Below are 17,761 nucleotides of genomic sequence, written 5' to 3'. Positions count from 1 at the left end.
CTTCAAAATCTGTGTGCAAGTGTACCTAGAAGAACTGATGCTGTTTTGAAGGCAAGGGTTGGTCACACCAAATACTGATTGGATGTAGATTTCTCTTTTGTTCACTCACTTAGCATTTTGTTCATTGATAAAAATAAACCATTAACAGTTCTTACGTTTTTCCACTCCTGCCTAAAACTTTAAAACAGGACTATGTCATACATCATAGTAGACTGGTTTTTACATAAAATAATGAAAAAAAGGACCTACCATAAAGTGTTGAATACAAACACCCATCATCTATTATACATATGCATGTGATCATCTACTGTGGACTAAACATGTATATTTTATCTTCTCCGAGACAGCACCAGAGATGCAACGATCAGAAGACATCATATTAATTAAGCTCGGAGTTCTTATCTCTAGGATCTATGCTCATTAATTAAAGCTTTAGTCCCAAGGCTCTGATGGATGTCTGGATTCTATTAGCCATTTGATTAACTTCATTACTATTTTGCATGCACTTTCTGCATACAAATATAGTATTCAATCACACTGTTTTATATATATATAAAAAGAGTACAAATACATCATCGTCAGGCTGTTTTATTATAGACGCATACTTAAATTGTTTGCTAATAAATGATACACAAAATGGTTAAGGAAATACAAATCTTCTGAGGTCATTTGTAATGTATGATCCAAGTAGAATACAATTGCATTGATATCAAATTAAACACTTCTACAATGCAACATTCATATTATGCATGGAGTGAAAATCACTAATGAGACTAATTATCATCTTTAATTATCAGCTTTGTGTGGGATTATAATAAGCCTGCATCATCCCTATAAGAACAGTTGCAATGAGGATTTATTTATTTAGTGATTTTTCTATCCTTTCCTTACAGAAGGTGATTTGTACATTGTCAATGAAAGGATATCTATAATTGTTTGGAGATTACTGGATACTATATAGTGAGTCAGTAAATCCCATCATATCACTAGGATATAGGCCATCCCTATCTGATAAGTAGGGGGTCTAAGAGGAGTGGTTCCCCCTCAGTTTGAGCCTCCACAATGGCGCTCTCAGCCTCCGGCTGTGCAACGTGTCCTATATAATGTGTTCCATGCATGTTCAAATATTTGGGGGAATTTAGATGGCTTATGCATAGGCAGTTTACGGGGTTGTTAAAGAGTCATGTACTTTCACACAATTAAATTTTATTTAGGGCTCATGCACACGACCGTATGTTTTGCGGTCCGCAAAAAGCGGGTGACATCCGTGTGACATCTGGGTTACATCCGTATTTTTTGCAGATCCATTGTAACAATGCCTGTCCTTGTCCGCAAAACGGACAAGAATAGGACATGTTCTATTTTTTTGCGGAATGTGGATATGGAATGCACACAGAGTCATTTCTGTTTTATTTTTGCAGCCCCATTGAAATAAATGGTTCCGCATACGGGAGGCAAAAAAATAAAAATGGACAAAAAATACGTTTGTATGCATGAGCCCTTAATAGAGAATAGTGTAATTAGCAAATTTCTAAACCACTTCATTTAAAACATATGCCTGAATTTAAAAAAAAACGTAAAGTCAGTCTCACTTCCACTGACTTTATAGTCCACTGCCTGTTGTCAGGCAAGATCTGTCCCTGGTAACAGAGACTCAGAAGACGGATCACAGGAAATGAGGGCATGTCAAAGCTAGCTGAGCTCCTGAGCCTGATAAAACAACTGCTTCTACACAGATTCTGAACATCACAGGAGCCTCCTGCCTTTCTGTAATTTTGATTTATCCCCCTTATCAGCTGTCTGAGCTCACAAGAAGAAAACAAACATAGTGGGAAGTAAGGGAAGTGAAGTCACTGCATACAGTACTGGCAGAGGGGAGACACCCACTGCTTCTGAGAGAAATGCGTTTAGCTGTGCAGGTGAAACAGGGAATAATATGACTGAAAGAAACTTTAGAGAAACCCACAGTTATGATTATAAAAAGAAGCACAGTTATTGTGCAAACTTTTTTGGAAAACTCAGGTATGCTTTTAAGGGGAATACAATTAATATTGGCCCTGCCATAAATCTTACTACGGCAAGGAGCATTGTGGCACAGGCATTGTTGGTACACGAATATGACAAACTAAATGGAGTGTCAAATTTAGTTCACCCATAAGAGCTATTAGAATACTACCATGTGATGGGCTCAGTGCTTGTGGAAAGAAAACGGCATTATAACCTGATGCGGATGGAGAATTTGGATCCTGTTGAATCACTGTTAGAGAAAATACCTTAAATGGATTTTCTGGGTTATAAATACTGATGAGCCGTCATCAATATCAGATTAATGGGGTCTGACACCTGGCGCTCCCACCAATCAACTGTTCACAACAACCGCCAATGGTCAGAACTAACACAGAGAACGAAGCTGGAAGAACCGCATCTGTGTGGTGACCACACCATGTAACTACAGCTTAGCTTCCATTCACTTGAATGGGGAGACTTTTGGTAACAGCTGATTAGTGGAGGTGCTAGATGTTAGACATGGTGATCCAGAAAACCTCTTTAAACCCCATCTACTCCTTTTTAGGCCACACTGAAACGGATGTATTTTACATCTAGGTGCTATCCGTGTTCACAAGGGACTGCACACTGACCCCGTTAAAGTCAAATTAATGGTTCAACCAACATGTCCACTTTTCAGCATGGACCATGGCATGCATTATTCTTGTCTATGACCCAGACTCATTTGAATGCATGTTTGTGCAAAAAAAAAGACGTCCACAAAGAATGACCTATGTCTATTATCTGCACACATAAATCAGAACAGCTTCTGAATCAGACCTAGCCCTCCTCAACCTTTTTAATCCCCTTCCTTCTATTCTTCGCTGCCCGCTTGGGCACGTGCCCTCTCTTTGTGTTCTCCTTCACTTGGCTTGTACTACATTGGCTCCTTACAACTATTCTTCCACTTTCCTGATAATGAGTATAAGCTGACCTACGTGCATGGTTCGTTTTTCTTGCACTATTGAAATGTTACACAATAGGGCCTCATTTTTTCCAGCGACCTGGTAATTCTTACTGGCGTTGTTCTCTTACCATTGGATGTGATATATTTTATTAATTAGGGTTGCTTTCCCTTTCTGTATTAATGCTATGCGCATGTGATCCTATTTTCACGCAGATGTAAAAAAAAAAAAAAAAAAAAAGACGAGCAGAGATTGCTGAGGTTGATTTTCCACTTACTTGATCAAGCCAGCACGGTGGAAAATATAAAGCTCCTGAGGCAAAGTGCATGTACTCAGAGGCACGGCTCTCACAAAGCTCTGAAGCAGGGGAAATTCAGGGGTGAGGTGAGGAACGGTGATGATGCAGAACTCTTTATCCTTGAACAATGAAACACAAACACATTACTGGAATCCATGCATATCATACAACTGGGAATAAATACTAATTAATTAAAATGTTTTACGCATCAGAGATCACAGTATTAGCCTGGAATTACTTCATGCACTAGAGAGGGAGCAGACTGGCAGAGGGACCTTATAAATAAGCAATACCATAGCATTACATGAGCGACAATATTTTAGCTACATTAATACCGCTGTATCTCATTCTAGTGATTGTTTTTCTCATTTACTGCTCCTGTCATGTGGAAATAATTTATTCCTGCATAACTTTTATGTATTCTAAGTATTTGTTTTGGCGTAGAAGTATACATAGGACTGTCACACTTAAGCTGGCCATACACATGCAAGAGCGTTGGCCGACCCATCTCCCCTGATTCCCCTATGCACATACACTTTCGGGTGAGAGTCTATGTGTTGTCAATTGGGAGAGGTGAGAAAGCCGCTCCCAGGAGAACAAAAGAATCAGGCAAAAATATTCAGCTTTCCCGATCCTTCTCAGATGATGGTAGGAGCACCCCGATACAATACACTGTAAGGCCTCTTTCACATGGGCGTGTAAGCCCCGTTGCCATATTGCGGACCGCAATACATGGGTGCCGTTCCGTGGGCATTCCGCATCACGGATGCAGACCCATTCACTTCAATGGGTCCGCAAATCCGGAGATGCGGAATGGTGCGGAACGGAAGTACGGAACAGAACCCTACGGAAACACTACGGAGTGCTTCCGTGGGGATTCGTCCCATACTTCCGTTCCGCAAAAAGATAGAACATGTCCTATCTTTTTGCAGAACGGAAGGATCGCGGACCCATTCAAGTGAATGGGTCTCCGATTCGCTGCGGCTGCCCCACGGACTGTGCTCGTGCATTGCGGCCCGCATTTTGCGGGCCACAGCACGACCACGGGGCACACACGCCCGTGTGAAAGAGGCCTAAGCCAAACTCGCTGTTCTCAGCGGGTTCTGCAGACAATAAACTAATGTGTATTGGGGCCTTAACCTTAAAGAGGTTGTCTCATCTCAGACAATGGGGGCATATCGCTAGGATATGCCCCCATTGTCTTATAGGTGTGGGTTCCACCGCTGAGACCCGCACCTATATCAGGAATGGATGCACGTCTGCTCTACCTTCACTTTAAGGACCTGCACCTATCTGACATTTTATGCAATATGCTACCAATGTTTAGATGAGAAAACCCCTTTAAAGTCATCCTCCGCCCATCATGTCTAATTGACAAGTGACAGCTTGTACTGAGCAATGTGAGACTTCGGCAGCAGGGGAGGAGGTTCACATAGAGGTGCTTGTCGATCAGGGTACATGGCGGGAGATTGAGATTAACTCATGTATACATTTTCACTAACGGCTCATTTTAATATCAGGAAAAAAAGATTATACAGCCATTCTGGTATGGATCTTCAAAGTAAGAACACCAGCCACACCAGGTCTAAAAGATCTATTTATTAATGTATGAACTATGTATTGTGAAATCTGGCGATGTATTCTGACCCAGGTCCTCCAGAGTGAGAGACTCTCTTTGTAACTGTTCTCCTCTCTGGCCAAGAGATGAGGTTCCCCCTCTGTTAACTCAGAATTACCAGATCGAATATATGAAAAGCCACAATTTGTTTTTGCTGTCTATGAATGAAGTATAAATGCATTCCTATACATTACATATTATAAATGCATTATAAATGAATGGACAATTGGGTGTTAACATTCTCTTTGTCGACAGGGTGCGTCCCTACACAGAATGGCACTGTTGGCACTGGTCTGATAGAGTCAGACTTTGGTGGGACACAGCACCAACTGGTAACACCCAGTTGTTAAAGAAGCACTCCCACAAATATTTGCATTCTCTGGCCTGTAAGAAAGGTACATGATGTAAATTGTAATGAAGGTAGTTTTTTTTTTTACCAAGGCATGTATTTGTGTTATCCACTCATCAACTAACACGGCATCTTATGTGTAGACAGGAAGTCAGTTCCCTCATATGAACAAATAGAAAAACTGACTTCCTGTCCACAGGTAAGACACTTGCATCAGTTAGAGAGTCAATGTCGGTCACATGACACAGGTGAAGACCAGTAGATAACTCACAATTACAGTCACCAATGAAAATATGTCCTTCACTAGAATGGATATCAAGAACCTGTCTAATGGGCCAGTGAATAAACATTTTTGTGGGAGTGCTTCTTTAACTTATTCAACTTCTAGGAGGGATAACAGAGAATTGGCACAACGCAAAGTGCTACAAAAAGATGCTCCAGAATGAAGCATATAGTAAAACAGCCAGTCGCCAACTCCTCATTTAAATCAAAGACTACAGAGCACATGGACAGGAGAGATGTCTTCAGGCACCAAGTAGAAATCCTCACAAAAGGTTTCTATCTCTGTTACATGTAATGGAAATAAGTGAATAAAAAGAAAAATCACCTAAAGAGGTTCTTCTGAGCAGTGCATCTACAGAGTTTGTATAGAAAGATACAGACACCATCTGTCCAAGCACAGTCTACATCTAATAAAATGGCTAGCCTCAGGCCAAGTTCCCAGATAGCTGCTTTCCCAGCCATGTGATGAATCTCCAGAACATTCATTACCAGAACGTCAGTCCTAATTCTAGGTTTCCATATAGAGAAGTAGTGGTACCATGGGGACAATCTATTACCAATAAAAGGATCTTATCTCAGATCCCTAATAATAGTCTGGTTTTAAGGAATGATTGCCAATATCACATTTATTAATATTGGTTATTTATTGAGTATTATAATGGTTTAATTTCATTTGCTTGGAGATTCTGCATGTCTCTTATCACAAGTACACTGGGCACTTAGAATTATACCTGCTCATTATCCGTCCAAGTAAACAGTTACAATCTATTATATTACAGTATATATTACTATAGATCATGAACATCTGCCCAGAGGCCTAGTTACAGCAAGTTTCCACAAAATGGATTATTTACAGATTGTAGCGTTAATTGACTAGGGTAAATTTTTTAAAAAATTGTCAGCGATCATTGTTCACTACAGTAAATTTCATCAATCATGGTGCTGTAACAATTGTGGCATGATAGGTAAATGCTGAAGCCTCTGAGGAAGCGAATGCGAAGCCTGGGTCGAGCGGTGAAGTTTTTTTTTATTGAAGTGTGCGTTTTTATGACCATTTTGGAAGTACAATAAAGTGTTTTAAGCAGTTATAGGTTTGTGGTGCTACGATCTACAAGCCGAGAGGAGCATACTCCAGAGGAAGGAGTTCTGTCTGAAGAGGGGAGGAGATGAGGCTGCTGATATACTATTGCTTGATCGTGGATTTTGTAAGCAGAATTCTGCATGTGCAGCCATTATTCTCCAGACAATATTGCACTATTGGAGACTTTTTGTTTTCTTTCAGTCTAAATCAACATTGGAGGATTGTCAGAAGAAACATCTCCCGATGATTGATTACACAGAAGAGTGAAGGGTGTTTGTTCCTGTCGTAGAGCGGATCAAGAGAATATATAATTGTCTGCTTTTGTGGGAGGACCTACCTTTGTTTGATCCAGCAGCGCTCATAATCAGAACTTAAAGAAGAACTCACACAAAAAAATTTATTCTCTGACCTGTTAGAAAAGTACATGATGTAATCGGTAGTAAATGTAATCTTCTTACCAGTGTCTGTATTTGTGAGTTATAACCTCCCTTCTGATACTCAGCTGTGTCATGTGACCAGCAATCATACTTTCCAAATACCACAGCATCTTATGTGTGGACAGGAAGTCTGTTTCTCTATGTATCCCTATGGGAGCCTCAATGTCAGTTTCATAGGAATGAATAGAGAAGTAACTGACTTTCTGTCCTGTGTCAGTTGGAGATCAGAGAGTTGGTCACATGACACAGCTGAGGATCATGAGGGATGAGATACCTCACAAATACAGCCACTGATAAGAAGATTACATCCACTACAGATTACATCATGTACCTTTCTAGGAGGTCAGGAAATAGAAATTTTTGTGGGAGTTGTACTTTAAGATAAGGAAATCTTTGTTTTGTTTTTTTAGCTCCTCCATCAATGATCCTCCTCCTTTTCAGCTGAAGGACCGCGCTTGGGAATTAGCTAACATTTTCACTAAGGGTATCTTAACATCACATTTTTGTAATACGTTTAACGTACACAAAAAAAAGTATACCTTAATGGATGCCTCAGACTGATGCCATACTGTGGCATCCGTCACCATACGCTAACGTATACATTTTTTGGCAGGACTCTGTAGGATGGGAAAGTGTAGTGTACCACGTTTTTCCATCCTGCAAAGTCCAGCAAAAAAAGTATACGTTAAAATATACGTTTTTTTCTTACAATGGAAATCTATGGGGACAGGTGCCACAGTATAGCATCAGTATGAGGCATCCGTTAACGTGTATGTTTTTTTTACGTACGTTAAACATATGACAAAAACATGATGTGAACCCAACCTCACATACTTTTTTTGCCTCTGTTTGGTTATTATGGTAGTAGCACACGCTGCAGCACCACTACTAGCACATCTGAATGTGCTGCTAAACATGCAAGATTCACACAGGGCAAAATGGCACAGTTTTTGCATTAGTCAATGGGCTCCGGTGGTGAATGGCAGTATCCGGGTAGGCAGATCTGGAGAACTCTGCCACCTGTGTGAAACTGGCCTTAGCACGTGTTCTGTTTAGAGCTGCTTAATACAGATTTTGATATAATTAAATTCAAGTAATTGACCCAGAGTTTTGCTCAGGGTCCATGTCATTAGTTTATGGCACTCTCAGATAGATACTACGTAATGGAACTCTCAGATAGATACTACATAATGGCGCTCTCAGATAGATACTACATAATGGCGCTCTCAGATAGATACTACATAATGGCGCTCTCAGATAGATACTACATAATGGCGCTCTCAGATAGATACTACATAATGGCGCTCTCAGATAGATACTACATAATGGCGCTCTCAGATAGATACTACATAATGGCGTTCTCAGATAGATACTACATAATGGCGCTCTCAGATAGATACTACATAATGGCGCTCTCAGATAGATACTACATAATGGCGCTCTCAGATAGATACTACGTAATGGCACTCTCAGATAGATACTACATAATGGCGCTCTCTGATAGATACTACATAATGGCGCTCTCAGATAGATACTACATAATGGCGCTCTCAGATAGATACTACATAATGGCACTCTCAGATAGCTACTACATAATGGCGCTCTCAGATAGCTACTACATAATGGCGCTCTCAGATAGATACTACATAATGGCGCTCTCAGATAGATACTACATAATGGCGCTCTCAGATAGATACTACATAATGGCGTTCTCAGATAGATACTACATAATGGCGTTCTCAGATAGATACTACATAATGGCGCTCTCAGATAGATACTACATAATGGCGTTCTCAGATAGATACTACATAATGGCGCTCTCAGATAGATACTACGTAATGGCGCTCTCAGATAGATACTACGTAATGGCGCTCTCAGTCAGATAGATACTACATAATGGCGTTCTCAGATAGATACTACATAATGGCGCTCTCAGATAGATACTACGTAATGGCGCTCTCAGATAGATACTACATAATGGCGCTCTCAGATAGATACTACATAATGGCGCTCTCAGATAGATACTACATAATGGCGCTCTCAGATAGATACTACATAATGGCGCTCTCAGATAGATACTACATAATGGCGCTCTCAGATAGCTACTACATAATGGCGCTCTCAGATAGATACTACATAATGGCGCTCTCAGATAGATACTACATAATGGCGCTCTCAGATAGATACTACATAATGGCGCTCTCAGATAGATACTACATAATGGCGCTCTCAGATAGATACTACATAATGGCGCTCTCAGATAGATACTACGTAATGGCACTCTCAGATAGATACTACATAATGGCGCTCTCTGATAGATACTACATAATGGCGCTCTCAGATAGATACTACATAATGGCGCTCTCAGATAGATACTACATAATGGCACTCTCAGATAGCTACTACATAATGGCGCTCTCAGATAGCTACTACATAATGGCGCTCTCAGATAGATACTACATAATGGCGCTCTCAGATAGATACTACATAATGGCGCTCTCAGATAGATACTACATAATGGCGTTCTCAGATAGATACTACATAATGGCGCTCTCAGATAGATACTACATAATGGCGTTCTCAGATAGATACTACATAATGGCGCTCTCAGATAGATACTACGTAATGGCGCTCTCAGATAGATACTACGTAATGGCGCTCTCAGTCAGATAGATACTACATAATGGCGTTCTCAGATAGATACTACATAATGGCGCTCTCAGATAGATACTACGTAATGGCGCTCTCAGATAGATACTACATAATGGCGCTCTCAGATAGATACTACATAATGGCGCTCTCAGATAGATACTACATAATGGCGCTCTCAGATAGATACTACATAATGGCGCTCTCAGATAGATACTACATAATGGCGCTCTCAGATAGCTACTACATAATGGCGCTCTCAGATAGATACTACATAATGGCGCTCTCAGATAGATACTACATAATGGCGCTCTCAGATAGATACTACATAATGGCGCTCTCAGATAGATACTACATAATGGCGCTCTCAGATAGATACTACATAATGGCGCTCTCAGATAGATACTACGTAATGGCACTCTCAGATAGATACTACATAATGGCGCTCTCTGATAGATACTACATAATGGCGCTCTCAGATAGATACTACATAATGGCGCTCTCAGATAGATACTACATAATGGCACTCTCAGATAGCTACTACATAATGGCGCTCTCAGATAGCTACTACATAATGGCGCTCTCAGATAGATACTACATAATGGCGCTCTCAGATAGATACTACATAATGGCGCTCTCAGATAGATACTACATAATGGCGTTCTCAGATAGATACTACATAATGGCGTTCTCAGATAGATACTACATAATGGCGCTCTCAGATAGATACTACATAATGGCGTTCTCAGATAGATACTACATAATGGCGCTCTCAGATAGATACTACGTAATGGCGCTCTCAGATAGATACTACGTAATGGCGCTCTCAGTCAGATAGATACTACATAATGGCGTTCTCAGATAGATACTACATAATGGCGCTCTCAGATAGATACTACGTAATGGCACTCTCAGATAGATACTACATAATGGCACTCTCAGATAGATACTACATAATGGCACTCTCAGATAGATACTACATAATGGCGCTCTCAGATAGATACTACATAATGGCGCTCTCAGATAGATACTACATAATGGCGCTCTCAGATAGATACTACATAATGGCGTTCTCAGATAGATACTACATAATGGCGCTCTCAGATAGCTACTACATAATGGCGCTCTCAGATAGATACTACATAATGGCGCTCTCAGATAGATACTACATAATGGCGCTCTCAGATAGATACTACATAATGGCGTTCTCAGATAGATACTACATAATGGCGTTCTCAGATAGATACTACATAATGGCGCTCTCAGATAGATACTACATAATGGCGTTCTCAGATAGATACTACATAATGGCGCTCTCAGATAGATACTACGTAATGGCGCTCTCAGATAGATACTACGTAATGGCGCTCTCAGTCAGATAGATACTACATAATGGCGTTCTCAGATAGATACTACATAATGGCGCTCTCAGATAGATACTACGTAATGGCACTCTCAGATAGATACTACATAATGGCACTCTCAGATAGCTACTACATAATGGCGCTCTCAGATAGCTACTACATAATGGCGCTCTCAGATAGATACTACATAATGGCGCTCTCAGATAGATACTACATAATGGCGCTCTCAGATAGATACTACATAATGGCGTTCTCAGATAGATACTACATAATGGCGCTCTCAGATAGATACTACATAATGGCGTTCTCAGATAGATACTACATAATGGCGCTCTCAGATAGATACTACATAATGGCGTTCTCAGATAGATACTACATAATGGCGCTCTCAGATAGATACTACATAATGGCGTTCTCAGATAGATACTACATAATGGCGCTCTCAGATAGATACTACGTAATGGCGCTCTCAGATAGATACTACGTAATGGCGCTCTCAGTCAGATAGATACTACATAATGGCGTTCTCAGATAGATACTACATAATGGCGCTCTCAGATAGATACTACGTAATGGCACTCTCAGATAGATACTACATAATGGCACTCTCAGATAGATACTACATAATGGCACTCTCAGATAGATACTACATAATGGCGCTCTCAGATAGATACTACATAATGGCGCTCTCAGATAGATACTACATAATGGCGCTCTCAGATAGATACTACATAATGGCGTTCTCAGATAGATACTACATAATGGCGCTCTCAGATAGATACTACATAATGGCGCTCTCAGATAGATACTACATAATGGCGCTCTCAGATAGATACTACATAATGGCGTTCTCAGATAGATACTACATAATGGCGCTCTCAGATAGATACTACATAATGGCGCTCTCAGATAGATACTACATAATGGCACTCTCAGATAGATACTACATAATGGCGCTCTCAGATAGATACTACATAATGGCACTCTCAGATAGATACTACATTAAACCAATGACAGATTCCCTTTCCAAGAGACTCTCCACTTTTTATAATCGTATAAAATACCAGTTTTTATAAATTCTTCCCCAGATTTCTCTGGTGTTTTTAGTGATGACTTTTCGTTTCCTTACCTTACACATACCCATAAAATCACGTGTAAAGGAGGCCTCTGCATCTAGCTTGTAATCTTTCTACAACACACTGACAAGCTACACCCAGGTCACCAGAAGTGTCCCTTGAAATTCATGGGCTCCAAAGCAAACTCTGCTTTCCAGACATTTCATCAAAAATAAACTGATGTGTTCATTTTAGTAGTTTGGAATAACTGATTAAATATACTTACGGGAAACAGACCAAAGACATGACTCAAAAAATCTATGGACCTGTTAAAAGAAAAAGACAGTGAATAAAAATAGCTTAGTATAGGGTACAAAAAGTCAACACTTGGTACCCATTTGGGTATGATCGTAGAAGCATTAGTTATTTAAAGAAATAGTTGCAGAACATTCTGCTTCTAAATGTCTATAGCTCAAAGGGGCTCTCCGGGCTCTCTTATATTGATGACCTATCCTCAGGATAGGTCATCAATTCACAGGGGATCACAGCACTCGACAGATAACTGGCAGGGAGATGGGTGCTCGTCACTTTTTATCCCTGACTCCACCTCAGGAATTCTTCAGATAATCAATCGGAGTTTCAGACAGCACACCACATGAAATTTTCAATGCAATTAGTGTTTCATTCAGCCGGACATTACATCATTTTATAAAGCAACGTTTCGGGCTTACATATTATGCCCTTCATCAGACTATATCTGATAAAAGTGTGTATGTGGAACCATATACACACTTTTATCAGACATAGCCTGATGAAGGGCATAATATGTAAGCCCGAAACGTTGCTTTATAAAATGATGTAATGTCCGGCTGAATAAAACACTAATTGCATTGAAAATGTCATGTGGTGTGCTGTCTGAAACTCCGATTGATTATCTCAGGATAGGTCATCAATATCAGATCAGCTGGGGTCCGACACCCGGCATCCCCGCCGATCAGCTGTATGAGGAGACGGCGCACAGTGTGCACGTTCTCTCTCTCTCCCTTCTCTCTTCCTGTTCACCGCTGCTTTGCCATAGACAGCAGTGAGCAGGAAGAGAAACGGGAGACAGCACGTGCACACTGTGCGCGCTGTCTCCTCATGTAGCTGATCAGTGGGGGTGCCGGGTGTCGGAAAGCCGCCGATCTGATATTGATGATCTATCCTGAGGATAGGTCATCAATATAAGAGAGCCCGGAGAACTCCTTTAAGTTGGAAAACATTTATGACTATCTAGAAAAGTTTGTGATTACTTGAGGACAGGATACATTTACTGAATATATTTAATTAAATGGGTTGTCCAGATTTTCGATATTGATGACCTTCGCTTAGGAGAGGTCATCAGTGGGGGTTGGTCTCCTGGCACACCTACCGATCAGCTGTTTGAAGAGGCTGTGGTACTCCGGTTGAGACCTGCGGCCCCCTTGCAGCATACCAAGCACAGCACTGTACATTGCATGGTGGCTGTGCTTTCTATTGCAGCCCGAATAAGGCTGAGCTGCACCATGTGACGGATGAACGTGACGTCACTGGTCTAGGAAGAGGCTGTAGCGATCACCGGAGAACCATGGTCTCCCCACACACCTTATCTGTGGGGGTTTAGGGAGGCAGACCCCCACAAATCAGATATAGATGACCTATCTTGAGGGGAAGTCACCAATACTGTACTCCTGGAAAACCCCTTTAAGTCCTAACTTTTAAACTTTTTGTACACTTGCCTTGTTTCATGCTTTTCATCAATGCAAAACAGCTGTATGCAGAAGGCAGTGACATCTCCTTTGTACACAGGGCGGAAGGGCTGCCTCTCTTCTTCTGTGCTTGGTGTCTCTGGGGTCTTGCAATTCACACCTCTGATGGCATCATCTGTACTGGAAGCTCTGCTCAGTGTGCCTTTCTGCTGCAATGACTGGCAAGGGAATGAGAAATCTAATACACACAACATCTTGCATCAGCAGCCACTACAACAATTGTGCAGTCAAATTCAAGGGTTGTACTTTCCAGGTATCCAATAAACTCAGTATAGAACTAAGGGTGCATGAGAAGAGACACATACTGGGGAAAACAATATGCAGTAATGTGGTAAAATGCTAAAGGGTTTAAGAAATAGTTTAGGACTACCTAAACTACCTCTATTTCACAAAATTTTGCTGTCCACTACCTCAGACTGGGACTTGACCTGACTGTTAGTAGAACTGTTAAATGGTCACTTATAGGGATGAGTAAATCGATTCAAATAAATTGAGACATCTCATCAGCAAGGGTTCTTCACCTCCGAGGGGCTCTCCCCACAAGTGAAGAAGAGCAGATCTGCCGTTTGATTGACATCTCGCCCGGCCCCGACGATTCCGCTGCTCCGAGTAGCAGTGCAGGTGCAGAGGCTGGAACTGGACTGTTCACGCAACACGAAAGTGTAGGAGCAGAGGCTGGAACTGGACTGTTCACGCAACCCGAAAGTGTAGCAGCCCATGCGCCGTTGCTGCTCTAGTAGAGTCTCTGTGATTGCGACGCTACTCGGAGCAGTGGCACAGGATCGAGATTGGCAGGGCTGAATGGAGTGTCGGACTGGGGTGCCTAGGGTCAACCAGTAAAATTAATTCTGTGGCCCACTGTAGAGCTACATGCAAATACTACCTGTCCACATAGCGGCAGTCAGAAATAAGATGCTCAAGATGATTGAGAATTTGGGCTCAGGGGAAAGACAATAGAGACAATACTGTTTGGCCTGCCTCTGTACCTAGAAGTCATTTTAGTAATCTGATGCCTCTATAATATTAACCTAGGTAGTTTGTTAAATAATCTGCCCAGTTTTTAAATGGATATAGGCTGTCTGAGATGCTTTCCTGGGGGCCCAACTTTGTCTAGGTGATTCACCTGTTGCCCGGTGGGCCAGGCTACTCACACTTTTTTGTCGGATTCATGCCCCTTTATGGCCATCCTATTGTGGCTCTGTTAAAAACAGACCCCTAACATGGACTTGCACATAAGTATGGCATGCACAGTTTTAACCACTTGCCGCTAAGCTAACGCCGAAAGGCGTCATCTCTGCGGCTCCCCCAGGCTACGCTAACGCCGATTGGCGTCATCTCGCGTGAGCCGAGATTTCCTGTGAACGCTCGCACACAGGCGCGCGCGCTCACAGGAACGGAAGGTAAGAGAGTGGATCTCCAGCCTGCCGGCGGCGATCGTTCGCTGGCAGGCTGGAGATGTGATTTTTTTAACCCCTAACAGGTATATTAGACGCTGTTTTGATAACAGCGTCTAATATACCTGCTACCTGGTCCTCTGGTGGTCCCCTTTGTTTGGATCGACCACCAGAGGACACAGGTAGCTCAGTAATATGTTGCACCAAGCACCACTACACTACACCCCCCCCGGTCACTTATTAACCCCTTATTCACCCTTGATCACCCCTGATCACCCCATATAGACTCCCTGATCACCCCCGTCATTGATTACCCCCCTGTCATTGATTACCCCTCTGTAAAGCTCCATTCAGATGTCCGCATGATTTTTACGGATCCACTGATAGATGGATCGGATCCGCAAAACGCATACGGACGTCTGAATGGAGCCTTACAGGGGCGTGATCAATGACTGTGGTGATCACCCCATATAGACTCCCTGATCACCCCCCTGTCATTGATTACACCCCTGTCATTGATCAACCCCCTGTAAAGCTCTATTCAGATGTCCACATGATTTTTACGGATCCACTGATAGATGGATCGGATCCGCAAAACGCATACGGACGTCTGAATGGAGCCTTACAGGGGCGTGATCAATGACTGTGGTGATCACCCCATATAGACTCCCTGATCACCCCCCTGTCATTGATTACACCCCTGTCATTGATCACCCCCCTGTAAAGCTCCATTCAGATGTCCGCATGATTTTTACGGATCCACTGATAGATGGATCGGATCCGCAAAACGCATACGGACGTCTGAATGGAGCCTTACAGGGGCGTGATCAATGACTGTGGTGATCACCCCATATAGACTCCCTGATCACCCCCCTGTCATTGATTACACCCCTGTCATTGATCACCCCCCTGTAAAGCTCCATTCAGATGTCCGCATGATTTTTACGGATCCACTGATAGATGGATCGGATCCGCAAAACACATACAGGCGTCTCCCTGGAGCCTTCCAGGGGGGGTGATCACCCCATATAGACTCCCTGATCACCCCCCTGTGATTGATCACCCCCCCGTCAGGCTGCATTCAGATGTCCGCATGATTTTTTACGGATCCACGGATACATGGATCGGATCCGCAAAACACATACGGACATCTGAATGGAGCCTTACAGGGGGGTGATCAATGACAGGGGGGTGATCACCCCATATAGACTCTCTGATCACCCCCCTGTCATTGATCACCCCCCTGTCATTGATCACCCCCCTGTAAGGTTCCATTCAGAAATTTTTTTGGCCCAAGTTAGCGGAATTATTATTATTTTTTTCTTACAAAGTCTCATATTCCACTAACTTGTGTCAAAAAATTAAATCTCACATGAACTCACCATACCCCTCACGGAATCCAAATGCGTAAAATTTTTTAGACATTTATATTCCAGACTTCTTCTCACGCTTTAGGGCCCCTAGAATGCCAGGGCAGTATAAATACCCCACATGTGACCCCATTTCGGAAAGAAGACACCCCAAGGTATTCCGTGAGGGGCATATTGAGTCCATGAAAGATTGAAATTTTTGTCCCAAGTTAGCGGAAAGGGAGACTTTGTAAGAAAAAAATAAAAAATATCAATTTCTGCTAACTTGTGCCAAAAAAAAATAATTTCTATGAACTCGCCATGCCCCTCATTGAATACCTTGGGGTGTCTTCTTTCCAAAATGGGGTCACATGTGGGGTATTTATACTGCCCTGGCATTCTAGGGGCCCCAAAGCGTGAGAAGAAGTCTGGTATCCAAATGTCTAAAAATGCCCTCCTAAAAGGATTTTGGGCACCTTTGCGCATCTAGGCTGCAAAAAAGTGTCACACATCTGGTATCGCCGTACTCAGAAGTTGGGGAATGTGTTTTGGGGTGTCATTTTACATATACCCATGCTGGGTGAGAGAAATATCTTGGTCAAATGCCAACTTTGTATAAAAAAAATGGGAAAAGTTATCTTTTGCCAAGATATTTCTCTCACCCAGCATGGGTATATGTAAAATGACACCCCAAAACACATTCCCCAACTTCTCCTGAATACGGCAATACCACATGTGTGACACTTTTTTGCAGCCTAGGTGGGCAAAGGGGCCCACATTCCAAAAAGCACCTTTAGGATTTCACAGGTCATTTACCTACTTACCACACATTAGGGCCCCTGGAAAATGCCAGGGCAGTATAACTACCCCACAAGTGACCCCATTTTGGAAAGAAGACATCCCAAGGTATTCCGTGAGGGACATGGCGAGTTCCTAGAATTTTTTATTTTTTGTCACAAGTTAGTGGAAAATGATGATTTTTTTTTTCTTACAAAGTCTCATATTCCACTAACTTGTGACAAAAAATAAAAACTTCCATGAACTCACTATGCCCATCAGCGAATACCTTGGGATGTCTTCTTTCCAAAATGGGGTCACTTGTGGGGTAGTTATACTGCCCTGGCATTCTAGGGGCCCAAATGTGTGG

General features: G+C 42.1%; 1 protein-coding gene across 1 annotated transcript in view; it reads right to left on the bottom strand.

Annotated features, from left to right (window-relative positions):
- Window positions 1-17,761, bottom strand: part of CFAP61 (cilia and flagella associated protein 61) — a 320,844-nt gene that overhangs the window by 230,549 nt on the left and 72,534 nt on the right. Inside the window, exons 11-13 of the mRNA XM_040429693.1 lie at window positions 13,842-14,029; window positions 12,371-12,410; window positions 3,229-3,368 (exon numbers count right to left, since the gene is read on the bottom strand). Coding sequence (XP_040285627.1) covers window positions 3,229-3,368; window positions 12,371-12,410; window positions 13,842-14,029 — 368 coding nt within the window. The remainder of the gene's footprint in view (window positions 1-3,228; window positions 3,369-12,370; window positions 12,411-13,841; window positions 14,030-17,761) is intronic.

This window comes from Bufo bufo, chromosome 4 (assembly GCF_905171765.1).
Source record: "Bufo bufo chromosome 4, aBufBuf1.1, whole genome shotgun sequence".
Lineage (NCBI taxonomy): Eukaryota > Metazoa > Chordata > Amphibia > Anura > Bufonidae > Bufo > Bufo bufo.
This window is presented reverse-complemented; position numbering and strand designations above follow the sequence as displayed.